The 19893-nt window shown below is 45.4% G+C and overlaps 1 protein-coding gene across 1 annotated transcript in view; it reads right to left on the bottom strand.

The window, feature by feature from the left end:
• Positions 1 to 19891, bottom strand: part of PTPRM (protein tyrosine phosphatase receptor type M) — a 753002-nt gene extending 733111 nt beyond the window's left edge. The window contains exon 1 of the mRNA XM_029226979.1: positions 19384 to 19891. Within this exon, the coding sequence (XP_029082812.1) occupies positions 19384 to 19579 (196 nt within the window). The 5' untranslated portion in view covers positions 19580 to 19891. The remainder of the gene's footprint in view (positions 1 to 19383) is intronic.
• Positions 19892 to 19893: the final 2 nt, after the last annotated feature.

The following is a 19893-nucleotide window of genomic DNA, read 5'->3' as shown; positions in this document are numbered from 1 at the left end:
AACTGCATATACATGTCATTACACATTTGTCCAAACCCACAGGACACACAACACCAAGAGGGAATCCTAATGTAAACTATGGACTTCGGGTGATAAGGATGTGTCAGTGCAAGTTCATCGGCTGTAACAAACATACCATCTGGTGGGGGATGTCAATGATGGGGGAGGCCACGCATGCGCGGTGGCAGCAGCATATGGGAAATCTCTGTACCTTCCTCTTCATGTTGGTGTGAACTCAAAACTGCTCTAAAAAATTGTCTTTTTTTTTAAATTAAGATCTCTAGCTAGAAAGATAAAGGCTACGGACGCCCAGTCATAGGGCCCGGCCCCATCATTTCCAGTGTCAGTGTGAAAGTCCCAACAGAACCACGGAGCAGGGGACCTCCCAGCTAAGGATATGGGAAAATTAAGGCGTACACAGCACTGACAGGGGAAAGGGCACCAACTCCTGTCCTAGCATCAGGTAGGTCCTCCTTTCCTGCCCGCCTTTTCTCAACAGATGTCACACCATACAAAAAGGAAGGCACACTTTTCCAGTATAAAAACGTCCAGGGCTTCAAAGAAACAATGCGAGCTGTAACTGTCAAGGAAGCCTTCTTTAATGATGACTCAAACACCAGCCACTAACTGTAGGGCTCCATGACCTTCCCTGTTGTATCCATATTTCATTTAAAGGTAAGAAAACGTACCATACTAGAGATAGAATATTTTAGCCCTTGTGGAATGTTATAAAATCAGATATATTATAAATTTAACGACCACACATCTTCCTTCCCTTGACCATAAAGAAGTCACTTCACAGCCAAAGAACTGGTGAAAATTTTTTTAAAAATGATACCACTAAATAATAATGCAAAAAAATTAGTTTTAAATATAATGATTCTTTTTTAGCAAATATACTCACACTCAAGCATGATATTAGCTGGAAATAAAACAACTGTCAAACAAGTAAAAATGTGGACATTCCTGACGCTGACTCTTTTCAATATAATTGCAACACTTTCCACATTTTTCAAATTACACAGGAAAAATTCACAAATAAAAATCCTTGAGATTTAGTTTAGGGTCTGTTTGCGTTATACAGTAAAATAGTTAATATCTACTTTATCAAACATTTATTTATAAAGCAAGTTTTTCAATGAAAGTCAACCCCCGCAAATATTTAATATTTTCTCTTAACAAAAACATGCTATGTTTTAGTTTGCTGCCATGTCAATTTATTTTGAGTAGCACGTACTTCTCTCTTTTACATCCATAGGAAAAACTGGATCCCTATATCTTCAGAAATTGATGTAGTTTTTTGAAAGTATGTCCATAATTCTTTATTCCCAGAGGTAAAACACCAGAGTTCAATACACACATTCACACGCATTTAACAGAAAAACAGCACGCTTTTTTAACCCTAATCGTCACTTTATAATACCTCATAATTTTAGGTGACCATTATATTACATTCCCATAAATTAATGAGAAACAGTATAGATTTGCCATGGTTTTATAACCTATTACAAAATATAATTAATTCTATTAAATCTACATCATTTTAAACTTGAATCACAGCTTTGATGAGGACTGCTATGGTAAACGGAATGGTATCATAGAGTTTTTCATTCACCGATTAGCCTAAATCTTCATTTCTAAGGTTTGACCAAAAAACGTGTGTATGTGTATATACATATATATTTAACATAATATTGGGTTGGCCAAAAAAGTTCATTCAGGTTTTTCCATAAGATGTATGGAAAAACCCAAACGAACTTTTTTGGCCAACCCAATATATATATGTATATATATATTTACATAATATATATGTATATTTAAAGCATGCATTGACTATAAAGTATATTAAAATTAATATTATTTTTGTTTTCAGAACCACTTCTGAATATTTCTATAATTCTGGTTAAATAAGCTGCCTTTAAGTTAAAAACCAACAGATGTGATCTACTCGGTTTACCTGCCAGCAAATGAGAAGGTGCAGGACTGGCAACAAATCCTTTAGAGGCTAGTCGGTTTCCAATTTTTTGCTTTGAACAATTTTGGGAATGAAACCAATCAAGCCGTCAACTTATAAGTCATTAAGAATAATTTCTGTTGCTAGAAATTACAATAGATAAAATGAAACTAAATAGAATTAAAATTTCATTCTTATACGTGTTTTTTGTTGCAGAGAAGTTTGATAAGTCATCACTAAAAGACTCTCAAGTTTAAACATGTTATAACAGGATAAGATTCTATGGAGAAATAAAATGTAAATAACAGCTCAGGAAGAAAAATTAGTCAGGTAAAATTTCTCTCAATTAAAGAAAACCTCGTTCATGTATTTTTAAATGGCCAATGGACGTATCAAATGCCTTTGGTATTTGGATTCTCTCTCTGATGGATGCCTTTATAAGATTTTTGTAAAAGTCTTACCTTAAAATGTCAGTATTTACCATAGGGCATAAATTTCCCCCTTCTCAACTGTATAAACATATGATGCAAAATTTCAGATGTGAGTTTATCAACGTGCAAGGAAGTGTCTGATCACTTTTACCTCTGGACACACAAGTTCCACAAATCCTGGAACTTACCGGCATTGGCTCCTGGTTCAGCAAAAACATTTAACTAGAGCAAGAGCTCATAAAGCAGGATCTAAACCTTGTTCCTGACTCTTACCAGTTTTGCTGGTTATGTTACAACACTGTCTCCAGAATGAGTAAATCTACCCGTTGACTCTGTTGGGAAAGTCATCCCGAGAGCTGGGATTCTCCTCCGTTCCTTCAGCCTGTCATTCAGGGACCACTGCCCTGTCCACCTGAAGCATCCGTCCACCCTCCTGGACTCCCAGCGAATCAATCAAAGGGATACATACAAAGAGATGCAGAGTCTTGAAATAGAAGCAGGTTACATCCATGGTGTGTGCAGGGGGATTCTGACTGTGTCGGATACAAAGAACTGGCAGGTTCTGTGGCTCGGCAGCTTCAGACTCAGGCTTTGCCCGTGCAACCTGCCTGAGCTAGGCGCCCCTTTGCTTAGCCTCTGAGCTTATTCCCTGGCCTGTGAAATGGGGGTCATTTAGGTGCTTATCAGTATTAAACCGGGTGATACATATAAAAAGCACTTAGAATAATGCCTAGACATTTTAAGTATTCAATAACCATTGGCTGTCCCTTCGTTGTATTATAATCTTTTAACCCTTAAGAACTGCTGTGCTGATTAGAAATAAAACAGAGAAAGCACCCACCAGTGCCTGACAGGCATGGCCGTGGTCATGCTTTCACTCACCACTTCCCTCTGTTGGGACCAACACCCTCTGTCCTGTCCTCACCCTTCAGAGGAGTAACAGGACACCAAGTAGCCTGTCACTGATAATTTCTCAACAGTAAGAGGGATGATGGTCCAGCGGGATACAGATACCTGTTCTCCACTTTCTTTTAAAACCCACCTATTACAGTAGATGTAGATGGAGGAGGAAAGAAGAAAAGGAAAAAGAGAAAGCCTGGGACAGTGATACCAAGTGTGGTAATAAAGAAGAAATTATTGGTTCCTGAATGTTCCCTAACACCCCACATTTTCCTACTTGTGGCCAAACTCCCACCCCGCACAGAGACCCTTAAACACAGCAGCAAACAGGCCCCACAGCCTGGGGACAGAGGGAGAGACACCACATCAGCCACAAAATGATCTTCCAATTTAAAAACTTATGAAAAGTGGGTTCCTCTCCCCAACTCCCCAGGCCTTTTCCCTTCTGCATCTACTCTAGGTAGACAACCACCACCTCAAAAACTTAATTGCTTAGGAGACATGCCATTTAAAGAGAAAAAAAAAAAAAAACCAAACATTTAAAGATGATATTTGGAAGCCACTTCTCTCCCTTCCCTCTGAATAACACCTAGGAGTGCCCACAGGCCCCTTGGGGGGTCCTATCTCCACCAACACCCACCCCTGTGGGCTTGGGAGCTGCCCTCAAGGGTCTCCCTTCCTGCAGAGTCAGCTTCAAGCTCCCTACAGGCCAGCCCTCCACCTGCTTGTGTCCATCGAGTTTTTCTGTGGGTGCCTGTGAGCCAGCCCTCATCTTGGACACCCTTGGACCCCAAGGGCTGAGCGCAAAGCAGCCCACGAGTCCTCAACGTCGAGGCCACAGCCACTTCCTCTGGCGGAGGATCTCATCCTGCCTCAGTCCAGGCTTAGTCCTCGATAATTATTCGTTTCTGGAAAAGGATGCCCTACAAACAACTCTTGAACTATCCTCCCCACCATGGAAGATGCCTCACCCCGTGTTCGGGTTCAGTCCATAGAACTGAGGCATCAATGATAATCCTGGCACATGAGGGCTGGTCCAGAAGAGAACAAACAGGATGCGCTCAGAAAGCATCCCAAGGAGAAAAGATGCCAACTTAACTGCAGTTTCCCATCTATAAAGAGCAAAAGGAAAACCACGCGGGGCTGGCAGCTTTTTGATTTTCACTGAACGCCAGCCTAGGAGGGGGGTTGCAGGCACACAGATTAGCCCCCCAGAAGGTCCTGACTCAGGCTGCAACCCCGACAACCAACCCAGGTGTGTGATGACCGCAAGTGGCCAAGACTTTGCAGCTGAGAAAGCAAATGTTTAAATTATTTAATCTGATCCTCATCATTTAGGCACTCGAAGGAGTTATTATAATATCCATTTTATTCTTCTGGGACCTGAGTCACAATTAGGAGACCTGACCCAAATCACGTGCCACCTGGGGGTAGAACCAAACATCAGAATCCCAAGGTCCAGTCCTGGCTTCTCCCTCATCCCTAGCAATGGACAGACCCCCTCATTTTACTTCCAGCTGCTCAGGAATCTTTCCAAAATAGGTACTTACATGCAAATTTGCATCTGTTAACAATGACAATCATTTCACAAATACTTCTGTTTAAAAAACCTAAATCCATAATTTCTTAAAAATCACTCTGTAAGGGCTTCCCTGGTGGCGCAGTGGTTGGGAGCCCGCCTGCCGATGCAGGGGACACGGGTTCGTGCCCCGGTGCGGGAAGATCCCACATGCCACGGAGCAGCTGGGCCCGTGAGCCATGGCCGCTGAGCCTGCGCGTCCGGAGCCTGTGCTCCGCAGCAGGAGAGGCCACAACAGTGAGAGGCCCACGTACCAGAAAAAAAAAAAAAAAGTCACTCTGTAAGATGCTAATAACCTCTTAATATTCACTTATTCTACTTTTATTAATGCACGGTTTATTTTGGCATAGATCTCCCCAATGATGTTGCAACAAAAAAAGTGATTTAAATAAGCAAAGTACCTAACCCTTGTAAACTATTATATACCAAATAGTTCTTTCCCGTGATGACTGCAATCAGACATGACTCATTGAAGTGTTTTCAATCTTCCAGTAGGGATCTATGTGCTATCTTTGCCTTGTCCAACCTCAAAAGCAAATGCAATTTGTTCTAAAGAAGGTGATTAACAACCATCTCCAAAGGCCTGTTCACCTCCACCTGAAGTGAAAAGTCTTAAATAAAATCTCACTGACTTTAGCGGCATTTTGCCCGAGACCACGAACACACACGGACAAGAGCTTTGCGAAGGTTTTTACACTTTTCACCTCAATCCAATCTCCAGATGCTAAACACAAGAAATTACAAAAATACAATTCTATCTAGAGGATTTCAAACCATGGAGAAAATAGCATTCACCCCTCCTCTGCTTGTGAAAAATATGGATAACGGCTCTCATCCATTTATTTCGTACAAGTTACTCAGAAGCTAAGTACTTTTCCTTCTAATTTGCTATTTCAGAGGCTATGGAATAGCAGTGGCTACAGTGCACTGCTGGGTTACACCAACTTTACAATCGTCTTTAACACCAAAATGAGAAACTGTATGAAATACTTAAGCACACTTAAAAATTACGACTTGTGCTTTGGGCCCCAGAGGCTCTGGAGGGATGGAGTCCCCTGGGATCCACAAAGAGCTGTACCCACTGTCTGTGCCACATCCTGAAATGTTGGGGCCTCAGTTCCAAAAAACCATCAAATGACAGAGACACTATTTCACCTGACAGGACTCTTTTGGGAGGTAATGAACACGTGAAGGACCGACACCTAACGACACGAAATATTCCTATTTCCTCTTCCCTTGCTCCTGAGAAGCCAGAGGATGTAGCAATAAGCTGATAAATCGAATTACAAATCGAAAAAAACCTGGGGCTTGGGGACCCACACCCTTTGGGGCTTGCAGACATAAAGGAAACACACCAGACAACGGCTCAAGGTTATCCTGTGGTCACAGGCCTCTAAGAGGAACAGGGGCTGTGGCTCTTACAGATGGGGCGCTGTGTTCTCCCCAGGGTGACCAAGGGGGAAGACAGCATCGCTCGCCACAGATGAAGAAACAGCCTCAGAGAAGCCAAGTGACTGTCCCGCCGATGAATGACACAGCCAGGATGAGAACTCAGGTTTAAGCAAACTCTAATCACCTCCAGAATACACCCAGAGACACAGCACTTTGTAAAAGTTTCTTTGTATACCATCCATTAACATATGCAATCTCTGAAGCCAACCTCTGAATCAGAACATCCCAGAATGACCCTCTTCACAGATAAGGAACTGGGTCCACCGAGCTCAACAGCTTCCCCTCGGAGGACAGCAAGTGGCTGGTGGGCCCTCGAACGCAGGTCTTGCAATTCTATATTCCCTTTTTTCATGTGCCAATGATTTCCCAACTGTGCTCTGCAAAGCAGAGGCAACTCGGGACGCAGGCCCTGGGGCCTGGCAGAGCCCTGTGTAGGGCCCCATTCTCCCCTTGTCCTTGTGTCCACCCTTCACAACGTGGCCCTGCCACCCCGCACACCAAGGGCAAGGTCTATTTCCCCACCCTAGATTCCAGACTGGCCGTGTGACTGGCTGTGACCAGAAGGATATGAGGTAGAGGTGACAACGTGCCCTCCCCAAGCGTAAGCCAAGAGGCCTTGGCAACCCTCTGCTCTCTCTTTGGAAACTCTCCCTGCTGGAGGCTGGGGGACCACGTGAAGGGCAGCCCAGCCGAGGCCAATCCTAGACCAGCCTGAAGCCAGCCAACCAGCAGACACGCGTCCCCTCCACAGAACAGGAAAAACAGTAGATGGCTGTCGTTTAACCCACCAGGCCTGGGGGCATCTGTTACTGGGCAGTAGCTCATCAGATACCCGCTTTTCCAATTTGGAGAGTCATTTTTTAAACCTGCCCACATCAAATTCTGTTTAACCAAAAGATTTTTATGCTTTTCTACCTATGTAAGATTTTGCTTAACCAAAAGGTTTTGATGCTTTAAACAATAAGTTGGGGAACTACTGAACTCGGCTATCATACCCTCCCCCTGACGTCTTCCCACACCCGTGTTCTTCATTGTTAATGAGTTGAGGCCGTGTTCCTGGTGTCACTAGGACGTAAAAGAAGTGCACATACACAAAAGTTGCGTTCTGAACGCTCAGATGCTAAGACTTGGAACTCATTTATTTTCTGCCATCACCACCACCCAGTTCCAAAAGTCTCAATGCACTTATCATGATATATAAAACACAGCATGATAAAGGGGCATGAGGTGAGACAAGTGAAGAGGGGTACTAAGACTCAGGCCCAGGAAAGGAGCCAGAATTAAGGTTCTATTGCAGAGATCGTGGCTCTCGGTGTTTTGCGGCTTTAGGCCCAGGCAGCAGCCACTCTCTCCAGTGGGTAACAGAGCCTGAGTTTCCGTGGAGAAGCCTCAATTTCCACACTCTCGTTCCCTGTGGCTACTGCGGGCGGACCCCACGCCTGGCCCAGTGGGCGGGTCAAGCAGGGCACGAGGTTAAAGTGGGGACAGGTGACGTGAGCTGACTCCACAAGCCCCGCGGCAGGAGTGGTCTGTACGGCTGGCGGGGAGGGAATTTCTCTTTCCACTGGGCTTGGAGCTGGAGGACTCAGCTCAGGAGACGCAGAACTCTCCTGACTGCCTTGAGCCACTAGGACCACCTGGGCTACCCAGAGCCTTCTCTGTTGCAAGAGCCCACAAATTCCCTGTTTTATGAAGTCCAGTTTGACTGAGGTTTTCTGTTCAAAAAAGTTCTAACTACTACAGCACACATATGTGAATCTGGCATCCTAACAGCCCACGTAAAGAGGAAAACGTGATGAGCTATACAATTCACTGTGTCCACAAGAAGGAAGATCACAAGGAAACTCAAACTTTTTCCTGGAACTGTGACCCCGAAGGAAGCTCCCCAGAAGGTCATTATAAAGATTCTACATCACATAATAAAACATCACCCAGCATCTTTCTAACAGACCCGACACTCCATTTGAAATGCTTTTGCACAGAGCACACCTCAGTACAGGTGGACGGCATCAAATCAAGGCATAAATCAGAAAAAGGCAACCTGCATCTGTGCACACGGGGAGGGGAAGAGAGAGAGAATACAGTGCACGCACCTCGTGCTCAGGGAACCAGGCTTTGTTAGGAATGGAGACCACTTTACCGCCCAAAGCTCCCACCAAAGACTTCAGCCAAGCTTTGACTAGCTAGTGGTCAGTGGTAGGTTTGAGAATATCATAGCCTCTCAGCATGGTACCCAGCACACAATGAATGCCCAATATATAGTTATCACTTATTACTATCAATTCTAAGCCCCTGAAATAAGGCTTATCTATGTTGCCAAGATGTAAGCAGAAAAGCCCAGCCTAAACATCCTTGTTGCTGCAGAGCCTTTGGTGGCAGCTGTGGATGGCAGCTACATCCCCAAGTATGGAGGAAAGGAGTAGGCTTCATCTGTGCACATCTGAGCAGAGGCAGCCGACGGCAAACGTGGGAAGCGCCTAAAATCCTTCCAACATCCCTGCTACACCCACTTCCTGTTAACAAGCACCTTCCTGCTGCATCAGGTGCCGTCTCAGATTGGACCCTCTCATCCTCGTCTATCAAAAATGACCCAAGGATCCAGGTCTCATTCCCTTACACCGTGCTACCTGACAAACTAATGTGAACTCAGGTGACAATCCTCAGACTCTCTAAGTATTTGGAGAGACCCTACAGATCCTTGAATCAAACGTCTTCATTTTACGAGGGAGAAATCTGACATCTAAGGATGTTAACTTATTGAGGTGATAGTGAGTTGGGGATGTCATATTTAAGATGACTTAATGAGCCACCACTCCCAGAGATGTCATTTCAACAAGCACCTTTCTTCCTTGGTCAAAATGATGAGCTGGTGGAAACTTCAAGTGCTGTAACAGACGGGGATGCCCATTTTGAGGTTAGCAAGTCTTTTAGGAACGACTATAATAAAAATGCCACACTTTTGGCCCCTGCTTATGGGGCCCCTAAGACCAATTCTTCTATAGTGTCCATGTTTCAATGAATGTCAGATAGAAATAAGTGCTGGAAAATTACCTCCCCAATGTCATCATGTCTTGTTATCTTCTCTGAATGAGTCATCTCAAAATTCGGCTCACAGCTGCAAATCTAAAGATCTAAAATGATCTGTGTTCTGATTCTCTGAAATATCTTTATTCTTTTATTACACCCTAAAAATTCCAGATGGATGTCACATTTACTGGAGGTCACCAAGTTGAAAGACGGGTACAAAGTGGCTTAGTTCCTATAAAATACCGTGTTTTGTAATTCATTTTCTCTTCTGACACCAGAAAGCCTCTGCTTCTTAAGAGAAATAGTCTCCAGTGGTACGTGAAACTTCATGTAACCATCCTCAGATGCTTTCTTAACACTAGTCAGAAAAGATGTGATAAATTCTCCAAAGGGCAGGGTCTCTGAGTCATTGCTAACGTCCTGCCAGTACAGTTTCAACTTTAACGAGCATCAAGATCATCGGAGGGGGCTTCCCTGGTGGCGCAGTGGTTAAGAATCCGCCTGCCAATGCAAGGGACACGGGTTCGAGCCCTGGTCCGCGAAGATCCCACATGCCACAGAGCAACTAAGCCCGTGCGCCACAACTACTGGGCCTGCGCTCTAGAGCCCGTGAGCCTCAACTACTGAAGCCCACATGCCTAGAGCCCGTGCTCCGCAACAAGAGAGGCCACCGCAATGAGAAGCCCGCGCACAGCAACAAGGAGTAGGCCCCCGCTCACCACAACTAGAAAAAGCCCGTGTGCAGCAACAAAGACCCAACTCAGCCAAAACAAAATTAATTAATTTTTTTAAAAAAAGATCATCAGAGGTGTTTCTTTACCAGTTTCTGTGGCCCCATATCTGCATTTGTAAGAAGAGCTTCAGGTGATTCCAATGCAGGTGTCCGACACTGCCTTCCAGCACTAAGCAGTGCTGGCTCTTCACGGTGCCAATTCTGAGGGGGTCATTTTGTAACTTTCAAGGGTTTTTTTTTTTTTCTTTAAAACATAATGTTGGCCATATGTTTATAACATAAATATGTGTATAAGCACATCTACATACACATCACCCATAGAGCCCCCAGGCAACTCAAATAACAAAGTCTTGGACCCAGAAAGGGGATCTGTGAGTTTGAACCATATGACATTGCCAATATTTAAGCCTTTGTGACAGAAAAACAGGGAGTACGTGTGGTTACACCTACAAGGGGCGATGGCAGAGCTGACTGGTCCCCTCTTTTCCTCATGAGGCCTCCTAACCTCGTGGCATTGGTCCACTTGTTTAGTCTTTAGGATACTCCGAAAAGGTATTTTTTCCAGAAAAGAAAACTAAGCCTCAGAAAAATCCAACAGCATGTCCAAGACCACATGGCTGTTCAGTGGCAGAAACAGAATTTGAAATCAGGAACACCTGATGTGCCGGGGCACCTCTGCCCTTCTTTCCTCCCCCAGGGGCCCCAGAGCTGACATCAGGCCACAACACCCTCCAGTTATCCAAGTCCCACTGTGATGGCCGGACCCCCGCTCCAAACCTTCCGAGGTCGGTAACACAGGCCTCTCAGCAAGCTCCCCACAGGGGCTAGCAACAAAGGGAGAGGCTCTCTAAGCCATACGAACAGGATGAAATGGTAACTGACAGAGAAAATAGGGCAAAAGCCCTATCTTCCCCAGATAAGACCATTATTTGAAACATACACACAGGACATATGCCAACGGATGTCAATCATGGAGATTTCACACCACGTTCCTAGGCCTAGGTGTCCAAAGTCTAGGAAGTGGAGAACAGATCACAAGATTGTTGTCAAAGCAGCCTCATTTTATGAAGTTTCATCACCTGAGAATATGCCACAGTGAATGAAGAAGGAACGAGAGCCTGCCTGCAAACCAAACATGAGCTGATGGAAAGGTGCAGGCTGAGCTCTGAGCAGGTGCAATTAATTTCATTCTATAACAGAAATAAAAACAGGAGATGATACATACTATTGCCTGTCACGGAAACTTCTTACTGGTGATACATGGTTCTTTTAACACTCCAGTAACCAAAATCGAATGCCCCTAGAGTAGAAACATGGTCAATCTACCTCACAGTAAATTTCTTTTTTTTAAGAGATCAGTATTATACCAAAATTCTACTTTATGGCCATAACTGATTTATAAATTTTTATTATACACGATAAAATTATAGGCTCACTTTTGCACATTTAATTAACAAAAGGTAACTGTTTTCCTTTAAATTTAGCAACTGAATCTCTATGCCCCTATAAATTGCTAAGGGTATCAAGCACCGAACCCACAACCTGGACCTACTGTTAAGATGATTACAAATGCTTTAAAAAAAAATCAAACTTGATAGAAAGATTTAAAAAACAGCAGTAAGCAGAAGTAATTTGATATTTTTTCTTCCCTAAGGGAACTTTATTCAATCATTTATTCATTCCTTCAACAAATATTTATTAACTTTATTAATTTACTATGTGATTACTACATGCTAAACACTGTTCAGTAACTTGATTTTATTTATTATGAGTATCTATTTTAAAAGAAATGCTTTAGACAACTTTATAGTTTTGTATCTAAAGAGAATATCACAAGCCAACTTCAAGCATGTGGTTATGACATGATTTAAAATGTCTCAAACTACACCAACTGAGAAGAGAAATCAAATAGAACCCATCGAGACTGGACTGCAGGGGTGTGTTCCAGCCCCCTCACCCATGGTCAGGAGCCCACCAGAGACCCGGTTCTGATTCCACCACTAGAACCGGGGAGAAGTACCGGGCCTCTGACATCCACAGTAACCCAAACGAAAACATATTCTTTTCATTGTCTGAAATAAATCTGCTTTCTGCATATTGAATAGGAAAGAGATGAAAGTGAGCATTCACCCATCTGAAGAAAAACCGATGCTCTATAAGTGCTTCTGCTCTGTGCCCCATACAAAGCAAATGCTTTGCTTCTGCTTAGGCTGTTGTATTTTTAAATAAATCATTCCGTTAAACACTAGTCTCCTTCTCCAAGGGAAGGTCTAAAAACTTCTCCAAGGGAAGGTCTAAAAACAGACAAGTCTCTGACAACTTTACTCCCATCTGCTCTCGGCTGCAGGTCCTGGATCATTGACCACCACAGTTTCCCTCCCCAGGAGCCCCAGCCTGAAGGTAAGTGACACAGCCTTGCATCAGATCCTCCACCCTCCCCCTGCCTCCAACTCGGGGCCCAAACCTTCTGCTTCATAGAAAAAGTTTTTAACGACTCAGGAGTCTTCTCAGTTTTAAGCAGAAAAATGGACTGAATCCAGATGTCCAAATTTCAATGACTTCCTGAATTATATACATGAACCGGCGATGCTGGAGAAGGCATCTCCTGCAGATGTAAGCGCGGTACCCCCATTCCTCGTGAACACGTCACACACACCTGCTCGTGGCCACTCTTCTGGTCAGTTACCGAAAGGCCTGATGGTGAAGGCACCAGTGGTTACCACGAACTCTGAGGTAGTTGCCAGATATACTACTTCTCCAAGTCCCACTGCTATACACAGAATAGCAGCCATTTATGATACAGCCAAAAAAAGAAATCACGGCAGAGCCTAAAGCTGTCTTGAGGTCAGTGTTGAGAAGTACGACTAATGCAGCAACTTCCACTAAAGAATTTCTTTTGATGTGAATGAGTTACAAGCAGGTGAAAGCCCATCAAGAAGGTGCCTTCCTTCAGCTGTAAGTAGATGCATCCGGGAAGCCTTGCGGGTGAGGCAGGCAGGTGGGTTTAGGAATGCAGCTACATCTAGTGATGGGCTGGGGATGGCAGCCGGAGGGGCAGGGAGCTGGAGGCCCGCCTGCCACGTGGAAAGCACTCCACCTGCCACTGATTCCCTGAAAGTCTGGTGACAGTGTTAAGATAAATATCTGTTAAATGACATCACAATAGATTTTGTTTACCTGGAGCATTAAATGACAGAGAGTCAGGGGTTGTCTTTTGTGGCTAACAGAGAAACGAGGCTCTATCTTAGGAGATACATTAAAGTACATTATCAGTACTTTAAAGAGATATATATTGAAGAGCTTCTCTTTTCTGTTTGGAAGTGAAGTTCATTTCCAAAGGCAAAGTGTCACATTCCCATATTAAAATTCCAAATTTTATGCAAATTTCTCATTCTCGCCTAAGACAGTCCTTGCTTCTTTCGATTTCAGTAGATTTTGAAACTTTTAATAATTGGACAACTTTCCAAAGTACGGTTAACTATATATCTTTCCATTCTTTGCCCATTACCACCCCCAATGCCTCCCCGACCCCCTAAAGGGGCCTTCCCAACAGTAAGTGCTCAATAAACATCCACTTGAATTAAAAGCATCATTTTAATAAGTGCACTGGGCTACGCCCTTCTTACAACAAGCCAACAAATATCTTCGAAACACAGTATCAACCCAGAGAAATTTCCAGTGGCTAATCGTGACTGCAAGATTTAATTAAAACTTTACACTGTGGTAAGTAAAATTAGAGGAGACTTTTTTTCATTTTCGTTTCACAACTGGCTGGATCCAATATCTTCCCCAGATAAGACCATTATTTGAAACAACACGCTGGTGGTTTCCCCTAACAGGCTGAGAGTCACAGCACCATCCCATCATCCTGTTCATAACCTGGGCCGTGCTGATGGGGGGCAGGGGTGTTCACAAGTGCACGGACGTGAGTTATATTTTCATCCCTAGGTCCTTTCAGCTCTTGTCAAGGGAGGCTGAAAATGCAGAATGAGGATGCCAGGCCTTTTAGAACTCACACTCTATGTCTGGCATCCCAAGCTCCTGGAGGGCTAGTTCTAGCACCTACTGCTGCCCCCACCCCCAGCTCCACCCAGGACTTTCTGATTCTGTCCCCCTGGGGGTGGGGGGGAGGGGGCAGGAGTCTGCCTATCTACAAGTTCCTGAGTGATGCTGAGGCTTCTAGTCCAAGAACAACACTTTAAGAACTGTTCTTTTGGAACAACGTTTCTCGAAAGATGGCCAGGATCACCTGGGGATGCTGTGGGACCCTCCAGGGGCCTTGGACATCAGAGTCACCATGCCGGCCATAGAGACCAAGTCAGGAAGGACCACTCCCGGTGACCCTCGGGCACGCTTGGTTTTTGAGCATCACAGGTATACACATAGCTCACCAGCAGCACAGGCTGAACACACCCCATGCCCTCCCCCAGGCCACCTAAAGCCACCAACGTGTAGGATTGTCACCTGCTCTCCCTGCCCGTTTGTCACTCTTTTGATCCTCCTCCCTAAACTCTCCATACGTTTCACCCTTAACAGCAAAGAGAGGGGAAGAGCAGCGACCCTGCCTGCCGGGATCTGCAGACCTGTGTTCTTACAGGTGAGCACACACAACCCTTCCCTTCTCAGGCCTGTGTTCTTCTTTCGTTCTCCTCTCCCACGTTCCCACCCCTTTATCAGGCTCTGCCCTTGCCAGCCGCCCGCCCTGGATGGCGGGGGGACCACAGGCTACCAAGGGTAATGACTAAAGCTTTCCTGCTCCCCACCTAACACCAGCCCTACCTACTGATTTTCGGAGCAACAGTATAAATGCAGGCTTTCTGATGACTAAGTGCTAAACCACGGCAGTATCTTAGGAACTGGAGAAGCAGCATCCTCTTCTGATGGGAGGTTTATGTGCTTTTGCATCTTCTTTAAACTTTTCATTAGTGAGTCTGAAAAACATTAGTAATGAAACCTTCTCTCACTTACAAAATAAGCTTATTAATAGGTTGTGGTCATAAAGATAAGAAGCCCCTGGAGAAAAGTTTGTGGGAAGGTTGGTTTTCAAAGAGAAGAATCCTAGAATTACAAAGCATGATAGACACCACCTTAAAAAAAAAATGTTATACTGTTGAAAAAGTATGTAACTACTTATTAAAATGCCTGACCCCTAACTAAAAACTGTCTTAGGATATTTAGATAATACACGCTTATTCGAGAAAACTAAACCTAAAACAAAAACCAAGAGAAAACAACGCTTAATCCAAAACAGTGCCTCTACTGAAACAGATACGTACAGCCTATCAATTCCTGGAATGAATTACAATTGTTATAAAACTACGACAATTTCCAATAAAGCCATCAACTTTTATCGAATTGTCACAGAAGTACCTAAATTCTAAAACCAACTTTTCCCAAAACCAAAGGCTATGCTTGAGACTCAGGTGGGGTTCATATCATGTGAAGACATAATACAGATTACTTGTTCATTACGTGTTCGTTTAGAATTACTCAAATTGCATACACACGTATCTACATATCAGTATATGTAAGTAACTTCTCTACTGAAAATCTGTAAAAATAACCCTTTGAAAACATTAGAGACTAAAACCTGTGATTTTTCCAGATCAGAACAATTGATTAAACTCAAGCAATACTTCTTTACATCCACATAACACTAAAAATGTCAATGATTTCTCGGCATATTGCTATCCTGCACCCCGATTTAAACTTGAAATCTTTTCATCACGTCCATGAACAATCTCGTTAAAGCACCAAAAAAATATAAAATGTCATGACTCTAGTTATCTGAAAAAGAAAAAAATTAATCAAACTGCTAAACAAATCTATTCACACTCTTTGTAAAGGGTACTGTACAATCTTGTATTCTGAAATAATTTTCAACTTATTGTAAAAACAGTACAAAGATTTCAGTACATGTTTCGCCCGCCTTCGCCTAGTGTTGACATCTGACTTAATCAGAGTCGAATTATCCAAAACTAAGAAACTAAATATTGGTACAGGTCTACTAACTCAACTACAGACTCCATTCAGATTTTGGATGTTTTCCCACAGATGTCCTTAAAAGAGTACTTTAAAAAAGAAATTTCTCAAGAAGAGTTTCAAATTCACAAGATTATATTAAGGTTTAATCTATTCCAAATACTGAGGTGGAAGCAAAGGACCAATCTGTTTGCATTTCTACGTATGCAAACCAAGCCTTGCTTACCAGACCTTACCATATCAGTCTCATTATTATATAAAACCAAACACTTCCTTGCATAGGATATATTACAACTTGGCTTTTGAGAAAATGGGTCAAAGAGGAATGACTTCCCAGCTATGTGGCTTCTCAATCTGGAAAAGAGAATTTCAAGCAGAAGCAAGAATGATTCCACTTTCTTCCTCGCTTCTTACTTGTATATCGTTTTACAGGAGTTATTTTGAATGACCATTCAAAGCCTAGATAGAAGGCAGAAAGTGAGCCTCCAATACTTTGCCTAACAAGTTAGAAATTGTAAACATGGAAAGTGATGTTTAAAATGGAATGTTTATATATACTAAATAAAAGTCCTCCTGGACAAAAAACCTAATTCTTTTCTTTTTTCTTCCAATATGTTTAGCACTCTATTTCTGATATCTGGCATTCAAATTATGTGTAGTACCTTCCATAAATGATTAATCAACAATCACATCAATTCCGAATGCATTCCAAAAGAGGATATGAGGATGCAGAGGGGAAATAGCAAAGTATCTTGTGTATAAATCTTAGTTACACACACACACACACACACACAAAAAAAAAAAAAAAAAAACCTCCACTGATTACATAAAACCTCGGGATTCAGTCCATTGGGTGCCCTAAGAAGAATCGGTGATGAAAATGTTAATTTCAAAAGAAGGGACGATGCAAGCCAATCTCACAATCTCTCCTCTCCCTCCCTTCTGGGTCAGTCAGTTCACATACAATTTGAATGTTTGCAAATAATCAGAAGTCACATCACTAATTTATTCAACAAACAGTGAATGTAAGTGCTTTATCGGAGCCAAGAAGGAAAAATAACTGCCTTTGCCCTCAAGCCACTTACCATCGAGCTCCTCTGTCTCTAAAAGGATCCCCATGTCAGGGGACAGCAGCCAAGTATTTCAATGTCCAGAAGACTCGTAAAGCGAAACAAGTGTCAGTGTCACTCATAACATCAGAATTAACTTTCCCAACATACAAAGAAAAAAAAAAAAAGACTTTTCCAAAGCATTAAGTGCTTCCCACATGTTCTACCTAAAACCCAAAGTGAAGAGAAAAAGCATAATGCACTGCAGTTTATCTGATCCTTGCACACACAAATTTTGCCAACTTCAATTTTTTAAATTTCATTGTTGCTAAGCATTCTCTCTGGGATACTGCCCTTCATTTCCTCTTAACCCTCTAACATACTAGGATAACTCTGGCTTCCAAATGAAAAGGAGGCACAGTTCAATCAATGGTATGATAACAAACAAACAGAATGACATATTTCCTCTGAAAGAAAACTCTGGCTAAAATTGAGTTAAAAAAAAAGTCTCTTTTGGTTTGACTATTAATTTACATAAGCATTAACAAGGACACAGGCCACTACTACATAGGCTGAAGTCCCTTTTAATGATGAGAAAACGATCATTTAAATAAGTTACATAAATATTTCTTTCCACCCCCTCGTCCACAACTTGAAAATCCATCCAAATGCTTTCTGACACAGCTTAACTTGAAACAAATCCCAGGCAGGGAGCTATGGATTCTTAATAAAGAGAAAACCATCAACTAAGGCCCTCATCCTTGGCTTCTAACACTAATGAGTTACAAGGCTCTACAACTGGCGAGTCTACTCCATAATTCACTAATAAGAAAGAACGCAGGCCAGTATCTGCATCAAGTTCACAGCAGACAGCAGTGGATCAATTTGTTAAATCCTCCGGCGCACGTGCAATTACCAGACAGTTAATGACACATTAAACTTGGGAAAAGGGTATTTCTCTACTGAAGTTGACAGCATAGAGCGAGCAGCCAACTCCACGCTCGGCTTCCTGGCGGCGGCCAACTGTGGTCAAGGGTCCTTGGGCTCAGGGACGACCGGGGCACGGCCTGTGTGCCTGCGTGTCCCTTGGGCTCCGGGAAAGTAAAGATGTAGGTTTCCACAGATCTGACAGAGGCAAACGTTTGAAACGTTTTAAAATATGCGCTTTACCGTCAGTGAAAGTATCCTTCATGAAATTCAAAAAACAAACAAAAAGTTCAACTTACTCATTCCTCCCGAATAAACATAGAAACCTATTTTGCAACCTAAGTTCAAGGCCAAATAGCGGGCTTTTTATTAAAAGAAAAACAAGCCCAGTGCCACCATTCTACGTGGACCTTAATGAAACTGACACACACGAGAAAGTGTGCTAGTGTGCGGGTGTGCAAGCGCCGGCTGTCCATCCACGTGTGTTCCAGGTTAACACCATGCGGGGTTGGCGCCCCTCCAGATCCCCGACTCCCGGCCAGGCGTCCTCCGGCAAGGAGCTCTCCAAGCTCGGACCGCCAGCGCGCAGCAGGCACCTCCCCGCCACTCCCTTTCCTCCCCACGCGGCACCGCGGGCCGAAAGGTGGGCTGACCGCTGCCCCCGGTCGGGCGTTCCGCGGGGCCGAGGGTTCGGAGGGGGAGCCCAGCGGGGCACAGCCACGGCGGCCCAGGGCCTGCGGGCCGGCCACTCCCTCCGGGCCGCCGGTCCTCCCGCCGGGACCGACGAGGACGCCACCTCGGCTCTCCCGGGCAGCAGCGCAGCCGCCGGGACGAGCCGGGGTCAAGGCCGCCGCGAGCCGGGCGGCGGGGGGAGGACCGATGATCGCCGCCGCCGCTGGAACCGCTGGCTGGTCGGGCGATCGCGCGGGCGCTGCGACCCGGCCCGGCCGCCGCTCGCCGTGAGAAGGACCGCGCAGCGCCCACGCCCGGCGGCCGGCGGCTGCAACTCCCAACTTCAGGCAAAGTTTTCTGCTGTCGCTCTCGGAACCTACCCGGGATTCCGAGTGGCGCCGTCCGCCCCGACACGCGCCCAGGCCGCGGAGGAGCGGGTGCCGAGACGGGGGCCAGGCTCCGGGGCTCGTCCGCTCGGCCCGCCGAAGCGCTAGGTGCCCGCCCTCGCCGCCGGCCCCGCGCCCGCGCCGGGGACAGGCAGACGCGGTGCCCGGCCCGCCGCGCCCCCTGCCCGGCCCTGCCGTTCGCCGCTGGGGCTCTCCCACTGGGAACTGCCCGCGTCCCGGGCCCCCTCCGGCCCGCGCGCCCCAGGCCCCGGCAGACGCAGCCCCGCGTACCTGAAAACGTGTCCCCCGCCGCAGTTAGCAAAAGTCCGGTCAAAGTCGCCAGGCAAGTCCCAAGTCTCCCCATGGTGCTGAGTGCGCGCCGGGCCGCTCCCGGCGGCACTGGGTGGGCGCGAGGGCGGAGTGCGGCCGGGAGCTTTGCCTCCAAGGCGGCAAGAAGAGGAGGGTGAACAGCCAAAACCAGAACCATACGCCCAAAGTGCTAACAGTTGCAGAAGTCCCAACTCCGGCGGCTCCCGGGGCCGGGGACGAGGCTCCTGGGTCCTCCCTCCCTACAGCCGGCCCCGCTCGGAGCTGCGCCGCTGCGAGAGGGAGCGGAGGGCGCGCCCGTGGAGCCAAAATCCGCCCTCCGTGCCGGCGGCTGCGCTAGCCGCCGCTCTCCTTCCCCGGCTCGGGACCCGAGCCTCCGGCGCCGCGGTGGCCGGGGCCGTGGCCGCGCGCGTCCCGCCCGCCGCCTCTGCGCCGCCAGGCGAGCCAGCCCCCGGGCGGCGGCGCGCCGATGGC

This window comes from Monodon monoceros, unplaced genomic scaffold (assembly GCF_005190385.1).
Source record: "Monodon monoceros isolate NGI ecotype Baffin Bay Population unplaced genomic scaffold, NGI_Narwhal_1 Super_Scaffold_1, whole genome shotgun sequence".
Classification (NCBI taxonomy): domain Eukaryota; kingdom Metazoa; phylum Chordata; class Mammalia; order Artiodactyla; family Monodontidae; genus Monodon; species Monodon monoceros.
The sequence above is the reverse complement of the archived record's forward strand: the minus strand, read 5'-3'. Positions and strand labels throughout refer to the sequence as shown.